At 39.0% G+C, this 27,938-nt stretch overlaps 1 protein-coding gene across 2 annotated transcripts in view; it reads right to left on the bottom strand.

The window, feature by feature from the left end:
• CTSS (cathepsin S) overlaps nucleotides 1-27,938 on the bottom strand; it is a 45,158-nt gene that overhangs the window by 8,684 nt on the left and 8,536 nt on the right. For both annotated transcript variants that reach the window (XM_037826068.1, XM_037826067.1), the window contains exons 2-7: nucleotides 17,630-17,760; nucleotides 16,588-16,714; nucleotides 13,004-13,126; nucleotides 12,269-12,418; nucleotides 1,664-1,891; nucleotides 834-999 (exon numbers count right to left, since the gene is read on the bottom strand). In XM_037826068.1, coding sequence (XP_037681996.1) covers nucleotides 834-999; nucleotides 1,664-1,891; nucleotides 12,269-12,418; nucleotides 13,004-13,126; nucleotides 16,588-16,714; nucleotides 17,630-17,655 — 820 coding nt within the window. In that variant the 5' untranslated portion in view covers nucleotides 17,656-17,760. The remainder of the gene's footprint in view (nucleotides 1-833; nucleotides 1,000-1,663; nucleotides 1,892-12,268; nucleotides 12,419-13,003; nucleotides 13,127-16,587; nucleotides 16,715-17,629; nucleotides 17,761-27,938) is intronic.

Below are 27,938 nucleotides of genomic sequence, written 5' to 3'. Positions count from 1 at the left end.
CACTGCTATGCTACACCTAAACTACATGGTCTCTACAGTGGTTATGAGCATGAACTCTGGATCAAGTATGGTTTCTAATCCCAGCTTGACCTTTCCCACACTGTGTACCCTTAGGCAAGTTAACCTCTCTTAAGAGTTAGTTTTTTACCTGTTGTTGGGGATTGAATCATGTCCCTCACAAAAGGCATGTTCATTTCCTAAGCCCTGGTCCTGTGGGTGTGAACCTATTTGTAAATAAGACCTTTGAAGATGTTATTAGTTAAGTTGTGCCCAAAATGCATGAGGCTGGGCCTGAATCCAATGTGGCTGAAGTTCTTATAAGCAAAGGAAATGGACACAGAAAGAGACGCCACAGGTAGCAGATAGAAGCTGGAAGTCAACGGAACCCAGAAGAGAAAGGAGAATATGCCTCCTTGTGCATTGCCATATGACAGAAAAGCCAAGGAACCTCAAGATTGCTGGTCAGCAAGAAGATAGCAACCCCTGGAGGAAGCAAGCCTTCTAGCCTCTGAAACTGTGAGCCAATAAATTCCACTTGTTAAGCTAACCCATTGTAAGGCATTTGTTTTAGCAGATGGGAAACTAAAACACCTGTAAAATAGAGTTATTGTAAGGATTAAGGGTACACAAAGAACTTAACACATTTAGTGTTAGTAAGCTGGGATAAGTATTACTTTACCTATTAAAGCTAGGTATAATACACTTATAAGAAATGGAGGATTCTCTTTACCCCATCTAAACACTCAGAGGCAGAGTGAGAGAGAAGGATAATATTATTTTTTTAAAGTGCACAGGTAGCATACAACAAGAAGATAATATATCTGAGTTTTTACCACTTCTGTAGAGGAAGAAAGAAGGATGACTCGCATCTATACCAACAGACACGGGTCCTTTGTTGGCCACAGCTTCTTTCAGGGCCTCTTCACTGCCATAGGGAAGTTCAGTGTACTTTGAGCATGTGGCAGCTCTATTTTTGGGGTCATACTTACACTTTCCATCCTGAGAAAAGAAGAGTAATCAGATAAAGAAGTAGACTTCAGTTTCTTTTAAATCGCCAATTCTGGATTTCAAATATATGATTTCTTTCTCCTTGAAGTTTCAAGTATTTAAGTCTCCTCCTTCCTCTTAAAGAAAGAGATATTGGATCTTCCAAACCCTAACAGGTCCATGTTTCATCAGTAACAGAGGAAACACAGAACTATTCTATTGTTTTAAATTATGAACACCTTCGTACATGCAAAAGTTACCAGGACAATGTCCCTCAGACTCCCAAGTGGATTGTAGGGGAATACTATGTAGAGAGCATGTTTTGGTCCACAGCTTTAAAATCTTTTTGATGATGGCAATGACTGCGAGATGATCTGCAGTTAAAATGATAGTTTATAAAGAACAAACAATATTGAAAATAATTATAGTATATTTCAAGTGGAAAAGGGGAAGTTAAAAATTCAGGTTTGTTGTATATACATCTGTGATTTGAAAGTGCTTACAGGGAAAAAGAACTTGAAAAAATAAACCAAAATCGTAATGGTTAAGGCAGCAGGATTTGGATATTTTTATATTTTCTAAGCAACTGGCTTGGTGAAGAGTCCAGTGCAGCTAGTCAATGAAGTTATGAGGCATGAGGTTATGAGGGAGCACAAAAAGTTTACTTGTGACACACCATGGCTTTGTAGGGATAGGAGGTTTCTGAATCAATGCCGTTGTTATCAATGATGTATTGAAAAGCTTCTGTCATGAAGCCACCATTGCATCCTTTATTCCTATATTTTTCAGTTGAGCAATCCACCAGGTTCTGTGCACTGAGAGATACCAGCTTTCCTGTTTTCAGTTTCAGCTGTGCTTCCAGGGCCCCCACAGCACTGAAAGCCCAGCAAGCACCACAAGAACCCTAAAATAAAGACAGAGTCATAAAGGCAATCATAGAAATTCAGTAAGGATGACTCCCATAACACAGACTGGACAACTCTCAACAGTGTCAGCCCTGGCCCTAGCTCCCAGTAGTTCTCCACTCTTAGACAAAGGGAACGACAAATAAATACTTGATTATTCTCTAGGCAAAGTCCAGCTTTGATTGACATCTGCAAATGGCTGACCTTAGTGCATAATTGCCATATTCAATATATTAGAAACAGTATTTACTGAATACATACCAGATCCCAACTGGCTTCACTCATAAGTAAAGGAGATAGATGCCTACAATAAAGTGATTTTGAGAGGAACTAGGATGATTCCCTTGAAAAATATGCCCTTCCTCCTGCCAAATGATGCCTCAAACATTAGAGTTTTAATCCTAGGTTAGCATTTTTCAAACTATTTTAGCCTCATACTTTTTGATCAAAGGATATTTTACAGGGAAGCATAACAAACATAAAAGCACAAAGTTGCTTTGGTTAAAAAGTGTGCAGAGGAAGGCGGGGCAAGATGGCAGACTGGTGAGCTGTATGTTTTAGTTACTCCTCCAGGAAAGTAGGTAAAAAGCCAGGAACTGCATGGAATGGACACCACAGAGCAATCTGTCTTTGGGCATACTTCATACAACACTCATGAAAACGTGGAACTGCTGAGATCAGCGAAATCTGTAAGTTTTTGCGGCCAGGGGACCCGCGCCCCTCCCTGCCAGGCTCAGTCCCGTGGGAGGAGGGGCTGTCAGCTCCTGGAAGGAGAAGGGAGAATTGCAGTGGCTGCTCTTATCGGAAACTCATTCTACTGATTCAAACTCCAACCATAGATAGACTGAGACCAGACACCAGAGACTCTGAGAGCAGCCAGCCCAGCAGAGAGGAGACAGGCATAGAAAAATAACAACACGAAAAACTCCAAAATAAAAGCAGAGGATTTTTGGAGTTCTGGTGAACACAGAAAGGGGAAGGGCGGAGATCAGGCCTTGAGGCGCATATGCAAATCCCGAAGCAAGGCTGATCTCTCTGCCCTGTGCACCTTTCCTTAATGGCCCTGGTTGCTTTGTCTATTAGCATTTCAATAACCCATTAGATCTCTGAGGAGGGCCGTTTTTTTTATTTTTTATTTTTTTTTTTTTTTAAATCCTTTTTGCTTTTTCTAAAACAATTACTCTAAGAAGCTCAATACAGAAAGCTTCAAAGAATTGAAATTTGGGCACGTCAAGTCAAGAGCAGAACTAAGAGAGCTCTGAGACAAAAGGCAATAATCCAGTGGCTGAGAAAATTCACTAAACAACACAACTTCCCAAGAAAAGGGGGGTGTCCGCTCACAGCCACCATCCTGGTGGACAGGAAACACTCCTGCCCATCGCCAGCCCCATAGCCCAGAGCTGCCCCAGACAACCCAGTGTGACGGAAGTGCTTCAAATAACAGGCACACACCACAAAACTGGGCGTGGACATTACCCTTCCCTGCAACCTCAGCTGAATGTCCCAGAGCTGGGAAGGGGGAGCAGTGTGAATTAACAGAGCCCCATTCAGCCATCATTTGAGCAGACTGGGAGCCTCCCAACACAGCCCAGCAGCCCAGAACTGCCCTGGGGGGACGGCACTCACCTGTGACATAGCACAGTCATCCCTCAACAGAGGACCCGGGGTGCACAGCCTGGAAGAGGGGCCCACTTGCAAGTCTCAGGAGCCATACGCCAATACCAAAGACTTGTGGGTCAGTGGCAGAGACAAACTGTGGCAGGACTGAACTGAAGGATTAGACTATTGCAGTAGCTTTAAAACTCTAGGATCATCAGGGAGATTTGATTGTTAGGGCCACCCCCCCTCCCTGACTGCCCAGAAACACGCCCCACATACAGGGCAGGCAACACCAACTACACACGCAAGCTTGGTACACCAATTGGGCCCCGCAAGACTCACTCCCCCACTCACCAAAAAGGCTAAGCAGGGGAGATCTGGCTTGTGGAGAACAGGTGGCTCGTGGACGCCACCTGCTGGTTAGTTAGAGAAAGTGTACTCCACGAAGCTGTAGATCTGATAAATTAGAGATAAGGACTTCAATTGGTCTACAAATCCTAAAAGAACCCTATCAAGTTCAGCAAATGCCACGAGGCCAAAAACAACAGAAAATTATAAAGCTTATGAAAAAACCAGATGATATGGATAACCCAAGCCCAAGCACCCAAATCAAAAGACCAGAAGAGACACAGCACCTAGAGCAGCTACTCAGAGAACTAAAGATGAACAATGAGACCATAGTACGGGATACAAAGGATATCAAGAAGACCCTAGAAGAGCATAAAGAAGACATTGCAAGACTAAATAAAAAAATAGATGATCTTATGGAAATTAAAGAAACTGTTGACCAAATTAAAAAGATTCTGGGCACTCATAGTACAAGACTAGAGGAAGTTGAACAATGAATCAGTGACCTGGAAGATGACAGAATGGAAAATGAAAGCATAAAAGAAAGAATGGGGAAAAAAATTGAAAAACTCGAAATGGACCTCAGGGATATGATAGATTATATGAAACGTCCGAATATAAGACTCATTGGTGTCCCAGAAGGGGAAGAAAAGGGTAAAGGTCTAGGAAGAGTATTCAAAGAAATTGTTGGGGAAAACTTCCCAAATCTTCTAAACAACATAAATACACAAATCATAAATGCTCAGCGAACTCCAAATAGAATAAATCCAAAAAAACCCACTCCGAGACATATACTGATCACACTGTCAAACACAGAAGAGAAGGAGCAAGTTCTGAAAGCAGCAAGAGAAAAGCAATTCACCACATACAAAGGAAACAGCATAAGACTAAGTAGTGACTACTCAGCAGCCACCATGGAGGCTAGAAGGCAGTGGCACGATATATTTAAAATTCTGAGTGAGAGGAATTTCCAGCCAAGAATACTTTATCCAGCAAAGCTCTCCTTCAAATTTGAGGGAGAGCTTAAATTTTTCACAGACAAAGAAATGCTGAGAGAATTTGCTAACAAGAGACCTGCCCTACTGGAGATACTAAAGGGAGCCCTACAGACAGAGAAACAAAGACAGGACAGAGAGACTTGGAGAAAGGTTCAGTACTAAAGAGATTCGGTATGGGTACAATAAAGGATATTAATAGAGAGAGGGAAAAATATGGCAAACATAATCCAAAGGATAAGATGGCCGATTCAAGAAATGCCTTCACGGTTTTAACGTTGAATGTAAATGGATTAAACTCCCCAATTAAAAGATATAGATTCGCAGAATGGATCAAAAAAAATGAACCATCAATATGTTGCATACAAGAGACTCATCTTAGACACAGGGACACAAAGAAACTGAAAGTGAAAGGATGGAAAAAAATATTTCATGCAAGCTACAGCCAAAAGAAAGCAGGTGTAGCAATATTAATCTCAGATAAAATAGACTTCAAATGCAGGGATGTTTTGAGAGACAAAGAAGGCCACTACATACTAATAAAAGGGGCAATTCAGCAAGAAGAAATAACAATCGTAAATGTCTATGCACCCAATCAAGGTGCCACAAAATACATGAGAGAAACATTGGCAAAACTAAAGGAAGCAATTGATGTTTCCACAATAATTGTGGGAGACTTCAACACATCACTCTCTCCTATAGATAGATCAACCAGACAGAAGACCAATAAGGAAATTGAAAACCTAAACAATCTGATAAATGAATTAGATTTAACAGACATCTACAGGACATTACATCCCAAATCAACAGGATACACATACTTTTCTAGTGCTCATGGAACTTTCTCCAGAATAGATCATATGCTGGGACATAAAACAAGCCTCAATAAATTTAAAAAGATTGAAATTATTCAAAGCACATTCTCTGACCACAATGGAATACAATTAGAAGTCAATAACCATCAGAGACTTAGAAAATTCACAAATACCTGGAGGTTAAACAACACACTCCTAAACAATCAGTGGGTTAAAGAAGAAATAGCAAGAGAAATTGCTAAATATATAGAGACGAATGAAAATGAGAACACAACATACCAAAACCTATGGGATGCAGCAAAAGCAGTACTAAGGGGGAAATTTATAGCACTAAACGCATATATTAAAAAGGAAGAAAGAGCCAAAATCAAAGAACTAATGGATCAACTGAAGAAGCTAGAAAATGAACAGCAAACCAATCCTAAACCAAGTACAAGAAAAGAAATAACAAGGATTAAAGCAGAAATAAATGACATAGAGAACAAAAAAACAATAGAAAGGATAAATATCACCAAAAGTTGGTTCTTTGAGAAGATCAACAAGATTGACAAGCCCCTAGCTAGACTGACAAAATCAAAAGAGAGAAGACCCATATAAACAAAATAATGAATGAAAAAGGTGACATAACTGCAGATCCTGAAGAAATTAAAAAAATTATAAGAGGATATTATGAACAACTGTATGGCAACAAACTGGATAATGTAGAAGAAATGGACAATTTCCTGGAAACATATGAACAACCTAGACTGACCAGAGAAGAAATAGAAGACCTCAACCAACCCATCACAAGCAAAGAGATCCAATCAGTCATCAAAAATCTTCCCACAAATAAATGCCCAGGGCCAGATGGCTTCACAGGGGAATTCTACCAAACTTTCCAGAAAGAACTGACACCAATCTTACTCAAACTCTTTCAAAACATTGAAAAAAATGGAACACTACCTAACTCATTTTATGAAGCTAACATCAATCTAATACCAAAACCAGGCAAAGATGCTACAAAAAAGGAAAACTACCGGCCAATCTCCCTAATGAATATAGATGCAAAAATCCTCAACAAAATACTTGCAAATCGAATCCAAAGACACATTAAAAAAATCATACACCATGACCAAGTGGGGTTCATTCCAGGCATGCAAGGATGGTTCAACATAAGAAAAACAATCAATGTATTACAACACATTAAAAACTCGAAAGGGAAAAATCAATTGATCATCTCAACAGATGCTGAAAAAGCATTTGACAAAATCCAACATCCCTTTTTGATAAAAACACTTCAAAAGGTAGGAATTGAAGGAAACTTCCTCAACATGATAAAGAGCATATATGAAAAACCCACAGCCAGCATAGTACTCAATGGTGAGAGACTGAAAGCCTTCCCTCTAAGATCAGGAACAAGACAAGGATGCCCGCTGTCACCACTGTTATTCAACATTGTGCTGGAAGTGCTAGCCAGGGCAATCCGGCAAGACAAAGAAATAAAAGGCATCCAAATTGGAAAAGAAGAAGTAAAACTGTCATTGTTTGCAGATGATATGATCTTATATCTAGAAAACCCTGAGAAATCAACGATACACCTACTAGAGCTAATAAACAAATTTAGCAAAGTAGCGGGATACAAGATTAATGCACATAAGTCAGTAATGTTTCTATATGCTAGAAATGAACAAACTGAAGAGACACTCAAGAAAAAGATACCATTTTCAATAGCAACTAAAAAAATCAAGTACCTAGGAATAAACTTAACCAAAGATGTAAAAGACCTATACAAAGAAAACTACATAACTCTACTAAAAGAAATAGAAGGGGACCTTAAAAGATGGAAAAATATTCCATGTTCATGGATAGGAAGGCTAAATGTCATTAAGATGTCAATTCTACCCAAACTCATCTACAGATTCAATGCAATCCCAATCAAAATTCCAACAACCTACTTTGCAGACTTGGAAAAGCTAGTTATCAAATTTATTTGGAAAGGGAAGATGCCTCGAATTGCTAAAGACACTCTAAAAAAGAAAAACGAAGTGGGAGGACTTACACTCCCTGACTTTGAAGCTTATTATAAAGCCACAGTTGCCAAAACAGCATGGTACTGGCACAAAGATAGACATATAGATCAATGGAATCGAATTGAGAATTCAGAGATAGACCCTCAGATCTATGGCCGACTGATCTTTGATAAGGCCCCCAAAGTCACCGAACTGAGCCATAATGGTCTTTTCAACAAATGGGGCTGGGAGAGTTGGATATCCATATCCAAAAGAATGAAAGAGGACCCCTACCTCACCCCCTACACAAAAATTAACTCAAAATGGACCAAAGATCTCAATATAAAAGAAAGTACCATAAAACTCCTAGAAGATAATGTAGGAAAACATCTTCAAGACCTTGTATTAGGAGGCCACTTCCTAGACTTTACACCCAAAGCACAAGCAACAAAAGAGAAAATAGATAAATGGGAACTCCTCAAGCTTAGAAGTTTCTGCACCTCAAAGGAATTTCTCAAAAAGGTAAAGAGGCAGCCAACTCAATGGGAAAAAATTTTTGGAAACCATGTATCTGACAAAAGACTGATATCTTGCATATACAAAGAAATCCTACAACTCAATGACAATAGTACAGACAGCCCAATTATAAAATGGGCAAAAGATATGAAAAGACAGTTCTCTGAAGAGGAAATACAAATGGCCAAGAAACACATGAAAAAATGTTCAGCTTCACTAGCTATTAGACAGATGCAAATTAAGACCACAATGAGATACCATCTAACACCGGTTAGAATGGCTGCCATTAAACAAACAGGAAACTACAAATGCTGGAGGGGATGTGGAGAAATTGGAACTCTTATTCATTGTTGGTGGGACTGTATAATGGTTCAGCCACTCTGGAAGTCAGTCTGGCAGTTCCTTAGAAAACTAGATATAGAGCTACCATTCGATCCAGCGATTGCACTTCTCGGTATATACCCGGAAGATCGGAAAGCAGTGACACGAACAGATATCTGCACGCCAATGTTCATAGCAGCATTATTCACAATTGCCAAGAGATGGAAACAACCCAAATGTCCTTCAACAGATGAGTGGATAAATAAAATGTGGTATATACACACGATGGAATACTACGCGGCAGTAAGAAGGAACGATCTGGTGAAACATATGACAACATGGATGAACCTTGAAGACATAATGCTGAGCGAAATAAGCCAGGCACAAAAAGAGAAATATTATATGCTACCACTAATGTGAACTTTGAAAAATGTAAAACAAATGGTTTATAATGTAGAATGTAGGGGAACTAGCAGTAGAGAGCAATTAAGGAAGGGGGAACAATAATCCAAGAAGAACAGATAAGCTATTTAACGTTCTGGGGATGCCCAGAAATGACTATGGTCTGTTAATTTCTGATGGATGTAGTAGGAACAAGTTCACTGAAATGTTGCTATATTATGTAACTTTCTTGGGGTAAAGTAGGAACATGTTGGAAGTTAAGCAGTTATCTTAGGTTAGTTGTCTTTTTCTTACTCCCTTGCTATGGTCTCTTTGAAATGTTCTTTTATTGTATGTTTGTTTTCTTTTTAACTTTTTTTTTCATACAGTTGATTTGAAAAAAGAAGGGAAAGTTAAAAAAAAGAAAAAAGACAAACAAGGAAAAAAAAAAAAAAAAGATGTAGTGCCCCCTTGAGGAGCCTGTGGAGAATGCAGGGGTATTCGCCTACCCCACCTCCATGGTTGCTAACATGACCACAGACATAGGGGACTGGTGGTTTGATGGGTTGAGCCCTCTACCATAAGTTTTACCCTTGGGAAGACGGTTGCTGCAAAGGAGAGGCTAGGCCTCCCTGTATTTGTGCCTAAGAGTCTCCTCCTGAATGCCTCTTTGTTGCTCAGATGTGGCCCTCTCTCTCTGGCTAAGCCAACTTGAAAGGTGAAATCACTGCCCTCCCCCCTACGTGGGATCAGACACCCAGGGAAGTGAATCTCCCTGGCAACGTGGAATATGACTCCCGGGGAGGAATGTAGACCCGGCATCGTGGGATGGAGAACATCTTCTTGACCAAAAGGGGGATGTGAAAGGAAATGAAATAAGCTTCAGTGGCACAGAGATTCCAAAACGAGCCGAGAGATCACTCTGGTGGGCACTCTTACGCACACTTTAGACAACCTTTTTTAGGTTCTAAAGAATTGGGGTAGCTGGTGGTGGATACCTGAAACTATTAAACTACAACCCAGAACCCATGAATCTCGAAGACAGTTGTATAAAAATGTAGCTTATGAGGGGTGACAGTGGGATTGGGAATGCCATAAGGACCAAACTCCACTTTGTCTAGTTTATGGATGGATGTGTAGAAAAGTAGGGGAAGCAAACAAACAGACAAAGGTACCTAGTGTTCTTTTTTACTTCAATTGCTCTTTTTCACTCTAATTATTATTCTTGTTATTTTTGTGCATGTGCTAATGAAGGTGTCAGGGATTGATTTAGGTGATGAATGTACAACTATGTAATGGTACTGTAAACAATCGAAAGTACAATTTGTTTTGTATGACTGCGTGGTATGTGAATAAATCTCAATAAAATGATGATTAAAAAAAAAAAAAAAAAAAAAGAAGGGAAAGTTAAAAAAAAAAAAAAAAGAAAGAAAAACAAGGAAAAAAAAAAAAGATGTAGTGCCCCCTTGAGGAGCCTGTGGAGAGTGCAGGGGTATTCGCCTAACCCACCTCCATGGTTGCTAATATGACCACAGACATAGGGGACTGGTGGTTTGATGGGTTGAGCCCTCTACCATAAGTTTTACCCTTGGGAAGACGGTTGCTGCAAAGGAGAGGCTAGGCCTCCCTATATTTATGCCTAAGAGTCTCCTCCTGAATGCCTCTTCGTTGCTCAGATGTGGCCCTCTCTCTCTGGCTAAGCCAACTTGAAAGGTGAAATCACTGCCCTCCCCCCTACGTGGGATCAGACACCCAGGGGAGTGAATCTCCCTGGCAACGTAGAATATGACTCCCGGGGAGGAATGTAGACCCGGCATCGTGGGACGGAGAACATCTTCTTGACCAAAAGGGGGATGAGAAAGGAAATGAAATAAGCTTCAGTGGCAGAGAGATTCCAAAAGGAGCCGAGAGGTCACTCTGGTGGGCACTCTTACGCACACTTTAGACAACCCTTTTTAGGTTCTAAAGAATTGGGGTAGCTGGTGGTGGATACCTGAAACTATCAAACTACAACCCAGAACCCATGAATCTCGAAGACAGTTGTATAAAAATGTAGCTTATGAGGGGTGACAATGGGATTGGGAAAGCCATAAGGACCACACTCCACTTTGTCTAGTTTATGGATGGATGAGTAGAAAAATAGGGGAAGGAAACAAACAGACAAAGGTACCCAGTGTTCTTTTTTACTTCAATTGCTCTTTTTCACTCTAATTATTATTCTTGTTATTTTTGTGTGTGTGCTAATGAAGGTGTCAGGGATTGATTTAGGTGATGAATGTACAACTATGTAATGGTACTGTAAACAATCGAAAGTACGATTTGTTTTGTATGACTGCGTGGTATGTGAATATATCTCAATAAAATGATGATAAAAAAAAAAAAAAAAAAAAAAAAGTGTGCAGAGGGTCCAGAGCCCTATCAGAATTGCTCATCTCTTTCCTCCCCTTCTCCCACATTGCTCTCTACCCAAACTAAGCAGCTTGAAATTGTTTTTTATTAAAGCAAAATCCCCCATTAAAATGGAAGCATGTAGGAATAGGAGAGCATTAAAATTTTTCATAATACCTAAATGTGTAGTTTATTGGGTCTTCCCAAACTTATTTTAAGAAGCCAAAAACAAATTGAAAGAAAAATCTCTAGATGAAAAAGATTGAGATTAGCAGTAGCATTCACTTCTTAATCAATTGTTTCTTTCTTAATTGATCACAAAGATGGGGCAACTGCTCAGAATGCTCTGATTCTTCTCTTGTACCCTGACTTATAAAGTGACACATGTGTTTTACCCTTAGCTGTCCTTGACTAATTTAGGATATTTGGAGTGTTTTTTGTTGTTGTTTTAATAAGGAAACTAAAGAAAAATAAAGGAACATACAAAAAAACATAGGAACAATAGTTTTATAAATCCCTTTTTCTTATTCTAACAATGCAGGCCTAGCCATGAATTAACTAGACTGGTACAACGTATGGGACACTCTCAGCTCTAGTTCTTTCTCCTTCAACCCTGAATTAATAAGTGAGATCAAGGGTAAATTTCCTCATTGGAGTTCTCTCACAGGCAGGACACTGCTTCTCAAGCAACTGGCTTGGTGGAAGGTTTAGTGCAGTGAATGGATAGCATGAAGTCATGGAGCAATACAAAAAGTTTGTCTTGACCTATTTGATTAGTTCACAGTTTTTGTCTTAAACATCTCTGGCTACAGGTATTCTAAGCACTGTGGGAAATAAAAATAAAGTATAATATACCCTTGCCCTCAAGGAGCTTACAATTTAGTTGGGAAGACAAGAACAACAAAAATAATTAGAAAATACCACGAAGACTATGCGAGTCATTGCTAAATTATTTCACTAGACTAAGTATTTAAGGAAGACAGAGTTCTACCTGGGGTATTGAGACCCGGGATGATAATACTCACCTGGTACTTTACTTCAGTAACACACCCTTTCTGTCTCCAGTCCAGAGAATCAGGCAATTTCTGATTAGGGTTTGGCTTGTAAGTGATGTTTCTCTGCCATTGACTGGGAACTCTCAAGGAACTCATCAAAGACACCACTTCTTGACTGGTCTACAAAGCAAATATATATCCCCTTTCACTTATATATTTCTTTTTATCTAGTAACTGTAGCTGGGAATATATTAGAAAACCAAGGGAAAAAATAGTGGCAGTTGTAACCAATATAGGTACTGTTGATTACCTGGTGGGTAAATTACCTGGGTCTTTTTAGCCTTGCACTTTGCATTAGCAACTCATTTTAGGTACTCTAATTGGGAAGGAGAAAAAGAAAATAGTAAAAACTAAAAGTTACAGGGAGGCAGATTTTTTGTTCAAAACAAGGCAACATTTTAAAGAAAGGGCTGTCTAAAAAGGGGACTGAAGTGGTTTCTCCACCAATCTGCAGCTGACACGAGTTTTCTGTATGTTTAAAACATTCCTGTAAAGAAGAGACTTGTTAAAGAAATTGATCAAAGTAGGACTAAATAAGGAATCTCAAACAAATCCTTATGTTCTTAAATTCTACTCTTCTGACTTTGTACACATACAGCTCTACTTTCTTTCATTACTATTGCTGTTTACCTTCAAATTGCTCTTGCAGAGATAGAAATCATGCTTAGCCAGACAAAAAAGTAGGATTGTTTGTAATTTACCTACCATGTCTCCCAGGTGGTTCATGCCTAGATCGTATGAATGCATTCCCATTGAATGCTCCAAATTATGAAGCATCACAAACTTTAGATTCTTTTCCCAAATGAGACGCCGTGCCATTTCCTCATTCTAAAATATAAGGAAAAGCACATAGTTATACTGCATCCTGGAGAAATAAGTATTCAGTAATGAAATACCATACTATTCCAGTTTGCTAATGCTACCATTATGCAAAACACCAGAAATGGTTTGGCTTTTATAAAGGGGTTTATCTGGTTATAAAGTTACAGACTTAAGGCCATAAAAGTGTCCAAGCTAAGGCATCAACAACAGGGTACCTTCACGGAAGAATGGCCAGTGGTATCTGGAACACCTCTGCTATCTGGGAAGGCATGTGGCTGACGTCTTCTTCCTTTGCTCCCAGGTTGTGTTTCAAAATGGCTTTCTCCAGAACATTTCTCTCTAGGCATCTGAGGGTATTCTCTGAGTTTCTCCCAGACAAACGCTGGAGTAGCAAAAGTCTACTTTCAATGTCTGTCTTCAAAATGTCTCTCTTGGCTGCAGCCGACATCAGAGGTCCACAACTCCAAGCATGTCTAAGCATCAGCATCAGCAAGCATCTGGGTCTGTATGGCTCTCTTTTAATGTACTCCAGTGATTAAATCAAGACCCACTTTGAATGGGTGGGGCCACACCTCCATGGAAATAATCTAATCAAAGGTATTACCCACAGTTGGATGGGTCACACCTAATCCAAAGATTCCAACCTAATCAACACTAATACTTCTGCCCCTACAAAACTGTATTAAAGAACATGGCATTTTGGGGGATATAATACATCCAAACCTGCACATATACTATCAAGCATTCTACTAAATGTGCATCTATCTGGGAGCATGTAAATAAATGAATATATATCTATTATAACTTCTAAAATTATATATTAATCTTATTTCTTATTCTTAATTGCTTTGATGGTGAATAAATATTATTTTATGATCAACGTAATCAGTTTCCTCCTTAATATGCTGAACACATGGGTTATTTTAGAAACTGCTCTGCTAAAGAATATCTACCTTTGTAGGTGGTAAACTTCCTTAATCTTTATAGATCTTCAAAAAATGTCTCTTTTTATCCTCATTCTTAAAAAATAGTTATGGTTGATTATCAATTTCTAGCTATTGTTCTTGTTATTTTTAATTTTTTAAAAAATTAAGGTGAAATTCATGAAACATAAAATTAACCATTTTAAAGTGAAAAATTCAATGACATTTAGTACATTCATTATGTTGTACAGCCACCGCCTCTATCTAGTTATGAAACATTTAATCACCTCAGAAGGAAACTCTGTGTGCATTAAGCAGTTGTTCCCATTATCCCCTCCTCCTGGCCCTTGGCAACTACCAATCTGTATTCTGCCTCTATGGATTTGTCTACTCTGGGTATGTCATATAAAAGGAATCATACAACATGTGACCTTTTGTGTCTGGCTTCTTTTACTTAGCATAATGTATTTGAGGTTCATTCACATTGTGGCATGTATCTTTACTTAATTCCTTTTTATGACTGAATACTATTCCATTCTATGGATATACCACAATTTGTTTACCAGTTCATCTTTTGATGGACATTTGGGTTGTTTCTACCTTTTAGTTATTGTGAATAGTGCTGTTATAAATGTGAGTGTATATCTATTTGTTTGAGTACCATTTTTCAATTCTTTGGGATATATACCTAGGAGTGGAATTGCTGGGTCACATGGTAACCTTTTAAGGAATTGCCAAACTATTTTCCACAGTGAGTGAACCATTTGAAATTCCCACCAGCAATGTATGAGGGTTCCAATTCTTCAGTTATTTGAAAATATTTATCCATTGTCTTCTTGTATCTGTTGTTGCAGATGAGAAGCCTATTGTCAGCCTAATGTTGTTCCTCTGTTTTTAACTGGTAGCTTTTGTGATTTTCTCTTTCTTTGATGTTTTGCAGTTGTGTTACTTGTGCCTGAGTATGGATATTTACCTTCTGCTGCATACTTCTTTTATCTGACCTTTTTTTTGATTGGAGACGTTACAGATTTACAGAAAAATCATGCAGAGAATACAGAGTTCCCATCTACCCACCTGCTATTATTAACACCTTACATTAGTGTGGTACATTTGTTCCAACCAATGAAAAAATATTATAATTGTACTATGGCAAGTAAGTGAACTTTGAAATAAATTATAAAGGTATCAGGAATCAAAAGTATGCTCATTCCTCTTGAGGGACTGGAAATATTTAAGTAAAACAAAATGGCCACCTGCATTGGGCATTGCTGGAGGGCCACCCTTTACGAGAAGAGAGTATACCAAAAGACAAAAACACTTGACCTGAGGGGGCTTTCTGAGAAAACGGAAGGCACCCTACAGGATTGCAGATGAACAATACCTGGCAATAATAAGCTAGTTTTGGTCCGGGAAAGACACCTTATCAGAATGGACAAGCATACCATACTAGTCAATCTATATTTTCTCCCCACTCTGTAAAACTCCCCTATGTAAAATGGAAACTTAACATCAGCTAATCAGAATATTTCTTCACTTGCTTCTGCGTTTGCCCTCTATAAGCTCTCTCCACCCATTTGGTGGAGCTCCCTTCTACTTTCTGAATGTGATGCTGCCTGATTCATGAATCACTTAATAAAGCTGAGATCCTAAATTGCATGAAAAGTTTTTCTTTTAACAATTAAAAAGAGGGATAGTATTCATTTAACCAGATAGTGGTGCTAACTGCACATGTAACAATAGTCAACCTTGAAATTGGGGGCGTGGTCCTAACGGGGATTGGGTAAGGGTGAAATTCATTGCCACTAAAAAAACAACTCAGAGTGCATGACCTACTAAGGGTGTCACTTTTATATAAATATATAATGCTAGCTTACAAACTCAGAGATATTATATAGTTATAGTATCTAGTTATTTGAAGCAATAGGGTTAAGTTCTTAAAATCATTCAAATATGGTTTGAAATAAAAACAAAAGTACAAAGTGGGAAGTGAGAGTTAAGCAACACCATTGGTAGTTAAGGACTATAAAAAAGCATTTTTGTTCCTCAAACATGGCATATACACTCCTTTCTTAGAGCCTTGCACTCAATTTCCCTTGGCCTGGGGCCGTCATTCCCAGTTACTCATTTTGCTTGCTCCCTGGCTTCTTTCTGTCAGTTCTCTGCTCAGATGTCACCTTATTTGCGAGGTGTTCCCTGGCCCTCCTGTCATATATAGAGAATAACCACTTCCCAAACTCTCACTATCATTACACAGGCCCTTCCTATCCCCCATGTCTTGCTTTATTTTTCTCTACTTTACTTATCACCATCTAACATACTACATATCTGCTTATTTACTTATTTCCTGTCTCTCCCACTAGGATGAAAGTTCCATAAAAACAGGAACTTTGCTTTGTATCCTGCTATATCTCTAGGACCCAGAACAGCATCTGTCAAGAAATAAATGCATAATATTTTTGAAAACACTACTTGTACGAACATAATTTTGAGAGGGAGAAAGCATATGGTACGGTAGCATATTGCTGGAATTGCAATCCTATCTACCTGTTCCTTGTATTGTTTGTTGTAGGTTTTCTTCCAGAGATCCCAGTGGTTATCCAGGGTAGGATCCTTTTGTAGCTGTGCCATTGCAGAGGAGCACACCAGGAGCACACAAAACAACCATTTCATTCTGTTTAAGTAAAGGTAACATAGGAAGAGTAGCTATTAGCTGCATATAAAGTGACCACATCTTTTCATATAATTAGAAGTCAAAATTATACAGGAAAATTGCTGGGATATATAGTCATAAGAAATAACTGCAGATTTATCTGAAATACCCCCTTCATCACTTAATAGCACTTTAAAAAGTGACTTTCAAAAATTTTCCAATATCTGGTAAACGAAACTTAACATCTAGGGGAGAAAAAAAGCAGTAGTTTTCCAGATTTTGCCAACAAATTGAATCAAAGGAAATCCTCTTTCCTCCTTTCCAAAAAAAAAAAAAAAAGAAAGAAATCCTAAGAAGAAGACAAACCTCTGAAACATCAGCTTATCTCCTGAATTTTGAATATATGAATCTTCTTATTTGATCTATTGAAATGTCCACAACCTCTAGAGGTAGTTTTTTAAAAAAATAATGCCTGTGTATTGCTCTCACACACACTTGGGTCATTTTACTTTTTTATTCAGCAATCAAAATAGCTATTTCAAAGACGCAATTAACTAATTTTCAAAACACCACTTCTATATTTAATTCAAAGGGACTTTTAACAGAAATTCAGTGACTAGCTCCCATGGAACTAGATTCTACTTTCTTTTCCATTTTATTTTTCATTCAAAAGAGCTAGAACTTTAACCATGTGAAGCTTCAGATTACATTCCAAAGAAAGCTCTGTTTCAGACTAAGGTTTAGGTGTTCAAGCAGATATTAACTATTCAAAAATAGATTCTTTTTAGTCAAAAACAGAAGAAGCAAATTGGGCAACTTGATTTCTTAGTTACTTCCTGAAACCAAAGTTTTAAAACTTGACAGGCGAGAAAGCTAAAAACATAAATGAGAAGTGTTTGCAGACCAAATATGAGAAAAAGAACAGGCAGTACATACATGATGGAACCAGCAGGTACTCCCATAGTAAGTCCTTGAAATGGAGGCTCTCTTCACGGATTTCAAAGGCAATAAGGAGACTTCAGTCAAACTGACTTTAAACAGAAATTGGAACTTGTCACATGAGGTATCTGTAATGAGGAAGTGAACTTTCATTTCAGTTTCGTTTAAAATCTAATTAGATCAGCTACCTCTGGCCTTCTCCCATGCTTTTGTGGACAACGTGACTATAGTAAGCCATCAAGAAGAGCCCCCATGGTTCTCCCATGCTTTTGTGGACAACGTGACTATAGTAAGCCATCAAGAAGAACCCCCATGGTTCCTCAAAAAGCTGATCATAGAACTATCATATGACTTGTGATATCACTTTTAAATATATATCCAAAAGACCTGAAAGCAGGGACTCAGATATTTGTACAACAATGTTCACAGCAGCATTATTCACAATTCTAAAAGGTGGAAGCAATCCAAATGCTCATCAGCAGATGAATGGATAAATAAATTGTGGCATACCCATGCAATGGAATGTTATTCAGCCACAAAAAGAATGAAGTTCTGATACATGTTAAGTGAAGACATCATGTTAAGTGAAATGAGTCAGACATAAAAGGACTGCTATTGTATGATTCCACTTACATGAAATAACAAGAATATGCAAATTCATAGAGACAGAAAGTAGAGTACAGGTTGCCAGGGGCAGGGTGGAGGGGAAAGAAGGAGTTAATGTATAATGGGTACAGGGTTTCTGTTTGGGGTAATGTGAAAGTCGGATAATGGATGGTGGTGATGGTGGCACAACATTGTGAATGCGATTAATCCCACCGAGTTGCATGCCTAGGAGTGGTTTATATGGGAGAGTTTATGTTGTTTATATGGTTCCAAAGTTTTAAAAAAGAGACCTTGGCGATTATATGCAATACATGATTCTGGACTGGATCTAATAATGGAGGTGAAAGTACCCAAAATGACATTATTGGGACATATGAAAAAAATTGGAATACACACTGTAAGCTTTATATCAGTGTCAAATTTCCCAAATTTATAACTGTACTTTAGGTGGTTATATAAGTGAATATCCTTGTTCTTAGGAAATATACATGGAAGTATTAAATGTTCAAGGAGCATGATATATATACCTTCTCTCTTTAGAAAATAGAAGGATGGATGGATAGATGGAATGAGATGGCAAATATAGCAAAATGTTAAAAGTTGGTGGATGAACTCTGAGATATTGATCCCTTGGTATATAAACTGATTGGTTTCTGGAACATTGGGTATCTCTGTGAACCCTGAGACTCAGAGCTAGAGCTTGTAGATATGAAAGTCAGTATTAAAGCGTATAGAAACTATCAAAAAAAAAAAAAAAAAAAAAAAAAAAAGCTTAAAAACAGCCCAGACTTCAGTTAGAGATATGAATGAAGCAGATCTGGTTAAGATTAGAGCAAATCAGGTCAAAGGGTAAAGGTTGAAGCTGACTGTGTGTTAAAACTTTAATTTCCATGTGAGACCAGGGGAGGAAATGTTTATTTCGTGTAGGATCTATATTTTCTAAACAATATAACTTCTATAGTCAATTTGTTCAAATAGCACAATTACATGGAACTTTGAATAGGAAGTGAGATACGGTAGGTCTGTATAGGTTAGAGTGAAATAGCAACACATCCCAAAGTAATTTGGGTGGAGAAAAAATATATATATTCAGGGCCCCCCTGAGGAGCTGGGGAAGGATGCAGAGGTGTTGGACTTCCTCACCTGGATTGTTGCTGATGTTCTCACAAACATTGGGGACTGATGGCTTGACATGCTGAGCCCTCTGTCTTGGGGCTTGCCCCTATGAAGCTTGTTACTGCAAAGGAGAGGCTAAACCTGCTTATAATTGTGCCTTAGAGTCCCCCTCGAGTGCCTCTTTGTTGCTCAGATATAGCCCTCTCTCTCTAACGAAGCCACCTTGGCAGGTGATCTCACTGCCCTCCCCCCTACATGGGACCTGACTCCCAGGGGTGTATATCTCCCTGGCAACACAGGATATGACTCCTGGGGAGAAATCTGGACCCAGCATCTTGGGATTGAGAACATCCTCTTCACCCAAAGAGGGATGCAAAATGAAACAAAATAAAGTTTCAGTGGCTGAGAGATTTCAAGTGGAGTCGAGAGGTTACTCTGGTAGACATTCTTATGCACTATATATATAACACTTTTCAGGTTTTAATGTATTGGAATAGCTAGAAGTAAATACCTGAAACTACCAAACTCCAACCCAGTAGACTTGACTCTTGAAGACGATTGTACAACAATGTAGATTACAAGGGGTGACAGTGTGATTGTGAAAACCTTGTAGATAGCACTCCCTTTATCCAGTATGGATGGATGAGTAGAAAAATGGGGACAAAAACTAAATGAAAAATAGGGTGGGATGGGGGGGATGATTTGGGTGTTCTTTTTTATTTTTATTTTTTATTCTTATTCTGATTCTTTCTGGTGTAAGGAAAATGTTCAAAAATAGATTGGGGTGATGAATGCACCACTGTATGATGGTACTGTGAACAGTTGATTGTACACCATGGATGACTGTATGGTATATGAATATATTCAATAAAACTGAATTTAAAAAAAAGGCACAAAAAGTCATACAGTATGGCTCCAATGCTTATATGTAAATGCATTCATAGAAAAAGAACTGGAAGAAAATATACTAAAATATCAATAGTTTTATCTATAGAGAATAGATCTGAGGTGATTTTTAATTTTTTCTTTATATATTTTTAGGAATTAAAACTATGTACATTATTCACAAAAAAAAAAAAAAAGTTGGGGAGGCGGGGCAAGATGGCAGACTGGTGAGCTGTAAGTTTTAGTTACTCCTCCAGGAAAGTAGGTAAAAAGCCAGGAACTGCGTGGACTGGACACCACAGAGCAATCTGTCTTTGGGCATACTTCATACAACACTCATGAAAACGTGGAACTGCTGAGATCAGCGAAATCTGTAAGTTTTTGCGGCCAGGGGACCCGCGCCCCTCCCTGCCAGGCTCAGTCCCGGGGGAGGAGGGGCTGTCAGCTCCGGGAAGGAGAAGGGAGAACTGAAGTGGCTGCTCTTATCGGAAACTCATTCTACTGATTCAAACTCCAACCATAGATAGACTGAGACCAGACACCAGAGACTCTGAGAGCAGCCAGCCCAGCAGAGAGGAGACAGGCATAGAAAAAAAACAACACGAAAAACTCCAAAATAAAAGCAGAGGATTTTTGGAGTTCTGGTGAACACAGAAAGGGGAAGGGCGGAGCTCAGGCCTTGAGGCGCATATGCAAATCCCGAAGCAAAGCTGATCTCTCTGCCCTGTGGACCTTTCCTTAATGGCCCTGGTTGCTTTGTCTATTAGCATTTCAATAACCCATTAGATCTCTGAGGAGAGCCGGTTTTTTTTTTTTGTTTTTTTTTGTTTTTTTCTGTTTTGTTTTTTTTTAAATCCTTTTTTCTTTTTCTAAAACAATTACTCTAAGAAGCCCAATACAGAAAGCTTCAAAGAATTCCAATTTGGGCACGTCAAGTCAAGAGCAGAACTAAGAGAGCTCTGAGACAAAAGGCAATAATCCAGTGGCTGAGAAAATTCACTAAACACCACAACTTCCCAAGAAAAGGGGGGTGTCCACTCACAGCCACCATCCTGGTGGACAGGAAACACTCCTGCCCATCGCCAGCCCCATAGCCCAGAGCTGCCCCAGACAACCCAGTGTGACGGAAGTGCTTCAAATAACAGGCACACACCACAAAACTGGGCGTGGACATTAGTCTTCCCTGCAACCTCAGCTGAATGTCCCAGAGCTGGGAAGGTGGAGCAGTGTGAATTAACAAAGCCCCATTCAGCCATCATTTGAGCAGACTGGGAGCCTCCCTACACAGCCCAGCAGCCCAGAACTGCCCTGGGGGGACGGCACTCACCTGTGACATAGCACAGTCATCCCTCAACAGAGGACCCGGGGTGCACAGCCTGGAAGAGGGGCCCACTTGCAAGTCTCAGGAGCCATACGCCAATACCAAAGACTTGTGGGTCAGTGGCAGAGACAAACTGTGGCAGGACTGAACTGAAGGATTAGACTATTGCAGCAGCTTTAAAACTCTAGGATCATCAGGGAGATTTGATTGTTAGGGCCACCCCCCCTCCCCGACTGCCCAGAAACACGCCCCACATACAGGGCAGGCAACACCAACTACACACGCAAGCTTGGTACACCAATTGGGCCCCACAGGACTCACTCCCCCACTCACCAAAAAGGCTGGGCGGGGGAGAACTGGCTTGTGGAGAACAGGTGGCTCGTGGACGCCACCTGCTGGTTAGTTAGAGAAAGTGTACTCCACGAAGCTGTAGATCTGATAAATTAGAGATAAGGACTTCAATAGGTCTACAAACCTTAAAAGAACCCTATCAAGTTCAGCAAATGCCACGAGGCCAAAAACAACAGAAAATTATAAAGCATATGAAAAAACCAGACGATATGGATAACCCAAGCCCAAGCACCCAAATCAAAAGACCAGAAGAGACACAGCACCTAGAGCAGCTACTCAAAGAACTAAAGATGAACAATGAGACCATAGTACGGGATATGAAGGAAATCAAGAAGACCCTAGAAGAGCATAAAGAAGACATTGCAAGACTAAATAAAAAAATGGATGATCTTATGGAAATTAAAGAAACTGTTGACCAAATTAAAAAGATTCTGGACACTCATAGTACAAGACTAGAGGAAGTTGAACAACGAATCAGTGACCTGGAAGATGACAGAATGGAAAATGAAAGCATAAAAGAAAGAATGGGGAAAAAAATTGAAAAACTCGAAATGGACCTCAGGGATATGATAGATTATATGAAACGTCCGAATATAAGACTCATTGGTGTCCCAGAAGGGGAAGAAAAGGGTAAAGGTCTAGGAAGAGTATTCAAAGAAATTGTTGGGGAAAACTTCCCAAATCTTCTAAACAACATAAATACACAAATCATAAATGCTCAGCGAACTCCAAATAGAATAAATCCAAAAAAACCCACTCCGAGACATATACTGATCACACTGTCAAACATAGAAGAGAAGGAGCAAGTTCTGAAAGCAGCAAGAGAAAAGCAATTCACCACATACAAAGGAAACAGCATAAGACTAAGTAGTGACTACTCAGCAGCCACCATGGAGGCTAGAAGGCAGTGGCACGATATATTTAAAATTCTGAGTGAGAGGAATTTCCAGCCAAGAATACTTTATCCAGCAAAGCTCTCCTTCAAATTTGAGGGAGAGCTTAAATTTTTCACAGACAAAGAAATGCTGAGAGAATTTGCTAACAAGAGACCTGCCCTACTGGAGATACTAAAGGGAGCCCTACAGACAGAGAAACAAAGACAGGACAGAGAGACTTGGAGAAAGGTTCAGTACTAAAGAGATTCGGTATGGGTACAATAAAGGATATTAATAGAGAGAGGGAAAAATATGGCAAACATAATCCAAAGGATAAGATGGCCGATTCAAGAAATGCCTTCACGGTTTTAACGTTGAATGTAAATGGATTAAACTCCCCAATTAAAAGATATAGATTCGCAGAATGGATCAAAAAAAATGAACCATCAATATGTTGCATACAAGAGACTCATCTTAGACACAGGGACACAAAGAAACTGAAAGTGAAAGGATGGAAAAAAATATTTCATGCAAGCTACAGCCAAAAGAAAGCAGGTGTAGCAATATTAATCTCAGATAAAATAGACTTCAAATGCAGGGATGTTTTGAGAGACAAAGAAGGCCACTACATACTAATAAAAGGGGCAATTCAGCAAGAAGAAATAACAATCGTAAATGTCTATGCACCCAATCAAGGTGCCACAAAATACATGAGAGAAACACTGGCAAAACTAAAGGAAGCAATTGATGTTTCCACAATAATTGTGGGAGACTTCAACACATCACTCTCTCCTATAGATAGATCAACCAGACAGAAGACCAATAAGGAAATTGAAAACCTAAACAATCTGATAAATGAATTAGATTTAACAGACATATACAGGACATTACATCCCAAATCACCAGGATACACATACTTTTCTAGTGCTCACGGAACTTTCTCCAGAATAGATCATATGCTGGGACATAAAACAAGCCTCAATAAATTTAAAAAGATTGAAATTATTCAAAGCACATTCTCTGACCACAATGGAATACAATTAGAAGTCAATAACCATCAGAGACTTAGAAAATTCACAAATACCTGGAGGTTAAACAACACACTCCTAAACAATCAGTGGGTTAAAGAAGAAATAGCAAGAGAAATTGCGAAATATATAGAGACGAATGAAAATGAGAACACAACATACCAAAACCTATGGGATGCAGCAAAAGCAGTGCTGAGGGGTAAATTTATAGCACTAAATGCATATATTAAAAAGGAAGAAAGAGCCAAAATCAAAGAACTAATGGATCAACTGAAGAAGCTAGAAAATGAACAGCAAACCAATCCTAAACCAAGTAGAAGAAAAGAAATAACAAGGATTAAAGCAGAAATAAATGACATAGAGAACAAAAAAACAATAGAAAGGATAAATATCACCAAAAGTTGGTTCTTTGAGAAGATCAACAAGATTGACAAGCCCCTAGCTAGACTGACAAAATCAAAAAGAGAGAAGACCCATATAAACAAAATAATGAATGAAAAAGGTGACATAACTGCAGATCCTGAAGAAATTTAAAAAATTATAAGAGGATACTATGAACAACTGTATGGCAACAAACTGGATAATGTAGAGGAAATGGACAATTTCCTGGAAACATATGAACAACCTAGACTGACCAGAGAAGAAATAGAAGACCTCAACCAACCCATCACAAGCAAAGAGATCCATCAGTCATCAAAAATCTTCCCACAAATAAATGCCCAGGGCCAGATGGCTTCACAGGGGAATTCTACCAAACTTTCCAGAAAGAACTGACACCAATCTTACTCAAACTCTTTCAAAACATTGAAGAAAATGGAACACTACCTAACTCATTTTATGAAGCTAACATCAATCTAATAGCAAAACCAGGCAAAGATGCTACAAAAAAGGAAAACTACCGGCCAATCTCCCTAATGAATATAGATGCAAAAATCCTCAACAAAATACTTGCAAATCGAATCCAAAGACACATTAAAAAAATCATACACCATGACCAAGTGGGGTTTATTCCAGGCATGCAAGGATGGTTCAACATAAGAAAATCAATCAATGTATTACAACACATTAACAAGTCAAAAGGGAAAAATCAATTGATCATCTCAATAGATGCTGAAAAAGCATTTGACAAAATCCAACATCCCTTTTTGATAAAAACACTTCAAAAGGTAGGAATTGAAGGAAACTTCCTCAACATGATAAAGAGCATATATGAAAAACCCACAGCCAGCATAGTACTCAATGGTGAGAGACTGAAAGCCTTCCCTCTAAGATCAGGAACAAGACAAGGATGCCCGCTGTCACCACTGTTATTCAACATTGTGCTGGAAGTGCTAGCCAGGGCAATCCAGCAAGACAAAGAAATAAAAGGCATCCAAATTGGAAAAGAAGAAGTAAAACTGTCATTGTTTGCAGATGATATGATCTTATATCTAGAAAACCCTGAGAAATCAACGATACAGCTACTAGAGCTAATAAACAAATTTAGCAAAGTAGCGGGATACAAGGTTAATGCACATAAGTCAGTAATGTTTCTATATGCTAGAAATGAACAAACTGAAGAGACACTCAAGAAAAAGATACCATTTTCAATAGCAACTAAAAAAATCAAGTACCTAGGAATAAACTTAACCAAAGATGTAAAAGACCTATACAAAGAAAACTACATAACTCTACTAAAAGAAATAGAAGGGGACCTTAAAATATGGAAAAATATTCCATGTTCATGGATAGGAAGACTAAATGTCATTAAGATGTCAATTCTACCCAAACTCATCTACAGATTCAATGCAATCCCAATCAAAATTCCAACAACCTACTTTGCAGACTTGGAAAAGCTAGCTATCAAATTTATTTGGAAAGGGAAGATGCCTCGAATTGCTAAAGACACTCTAAAAAAGAAAAACGAAGTGGGAGGACTTACACTCCCTGACTTTGAAGCTTATTATAAAGCCACAGTTGCCAAAAGAGCATGGTACTGGCACAAAGATAGACATATAGATCAATGGAATCGAATTGAGAATTCGGAGATAGACCCTCAGATCTATGGCCAACTGATCTTTGATAAGGCCCCCAAAGTCACTGAACTGAGTCATAATGGTCTTTTCAACAAATGGGGCTGGGAGAGTTGGATATCCATATCCAAAAGAATGAAAGAGGACCCCTACCTCACCCCCTACACAAACATTAACTCAAAATGGACCAAAGATCTCAATATAAAAGAAAGTACCATAAAACTCCTAGAAGATAATGTAGGAAAACATCTTCTAGACCTTGTATTAGGCGGCCACTTCCTAGACTTTACACCCAAAGCACAAGCAACAAAAGAGAAAATAGATAAATGGGAACTCCTCAAGCTTAGAAGTTTCTGCACCTCAAAGGAATTTCTCAAAAAGGTAAAGAGGCAGCCAACTCAATGGGAAAAAATTTTTGGAAACCATGTATCTGACAAAAGACTGATATCTTGCATATATAAAGAAATCCTACAACTCAATGACAATAGTACAGACAGCCCAATTAAAAAAATGGGCAAAAGATATGAAAAGACAGTTCTCTGAAGAGGAAATACAAATGGCCAAGAAACACATGAAAAAATGTTCAGCTTCACTAGCTATTAGAGAGATGCAAATTAAGACCACAATGAGATACCATCTAACACCGGTTAGAATGGCTGCCATTAAACAAACAGGAAACTACAAATGCTGGAGGGGATGTGGAGAAATTGGAACTCTTATTCATTGATGGTTGGACTGAATAATGGTTCAGCCACTCTGGAAGTCAGTCTGGCAGTTCCTTAGAAAACTAGATATAGAGTTACCATTCGATCCAGCGATTGCACTTCTCGGTATATACCCGGAAGATCGGAAAGCAGTGACACGAACAGATATCTGCACGCCAATGTTCATAGCAGCATTATTCACAATTGCCAAGAGATGGAAACAACCCAAATGTCCTTCAACAGATGAGTGGATAAATAAAATGTGGTATATACACACGAGGGAATACAACGCGGCAGTAAGAAGGAACGATCTCGTGAAACATATGACAACATGGATGAACCTTGAAGACATAATGCTGAGCGAAATAAGCCAGGCACAAAAAGAGAAATATTATATGCTACCACTAATGTGAACTTTGAAAAATGTAAAACAAATGGTTTATAATGTAGAATGTAGGGGAACTAGCAATAGAGAGCAATTAAGGAAGGGGGAACAATAATCCAAGAAGAACAGATAAGCTATTTAACGTTCTGGGGATGCCCAGGAATGACTATGGTCTGTTAATTTCTGATGGATATAGTAGGAGCAAGTTCACAGAAATGTTGCTATATTAGGTAACTTTCTTGGGGTAAAGTAGGAACATGTTGGAAGTTAAGCAGTTATCTTAGGTTAGTTGTCTTTTTCTTACTCCCTTGTTATGGTCTCTTTGAAATGTTCTTTTATTGTATGTTTGTTTTCTTTTTAACTTTTTTTTTCATACAGTTGATTTAAAAAAGAAGGGAAAGTTAAAAAAAAAAAAAAAAGAAAGAAAAACAAGGGGAAAAAAAAAAAGATGTAGTGCCCCCTTGAGGAGCCTGTGGAGAATGCAGGGGTATTCGCCTACCCCACCTCCATGGTTGCTAACATGACCACAGACATAGGGGACTGGTGGTTTGATGGGTTGAGCCCTCTACCACAGGTTTTACCCTTGGGAAGACGGTTGCTGCAAAGGAGAGGCTAGGCCTCCCTATGGTTGTGCCTAAGAGCCTCCTCCCGAATGCCTCTTTGTTGCTCAGATGTGGCCCTGTCTCTCTAGCTAAGCCAACTTGAAAGGTGAAATCACTGCCCTCTCCCCTACGTGGGATCAGACACCCAGGGGAGTGAATCTCCCTGGCAACGTGGAATACAACTCCCGGGGAGGAATGTAGACCCGGCATCGTGGGACGGAGAACATCTTCTTGACCAAAAGGGGGATGTGAAAGGAAATGAAATAAGCTTCAGTGGCAGAGAGATTCCAAAAGGAGCCGAGAGGTCACTCTGGTGGGCACTCTTACGCACACTTTAGACAACCCTTTTTAGGTTCTAAAGAATTGGGGTAGCTGGTGGTGGATACCTGAAACTATCAAACTACAACCCAGAACCCATGAA

The sequence above is a fragment of the Choloepus didactylus genome, chromosome 2 (genome assembly GCF_015220235.1).
Source record: "Choloepus didactylus isolate mChoDid1 chromosome 2, mChoDid1.pri, whole genome shotgun sequence".
Lineage (NCBI taxonomy): Eukaryota > Metazoa > Chordata > Mammalia > Pilosa > Megalonychidae > Choloepus > Choloepus didactylus.
The sequence above is the reverse complement of the archived record's forward strand: the minus strand, read 5'-3'. Positions and strand labels throughout refer to the sequence as shown.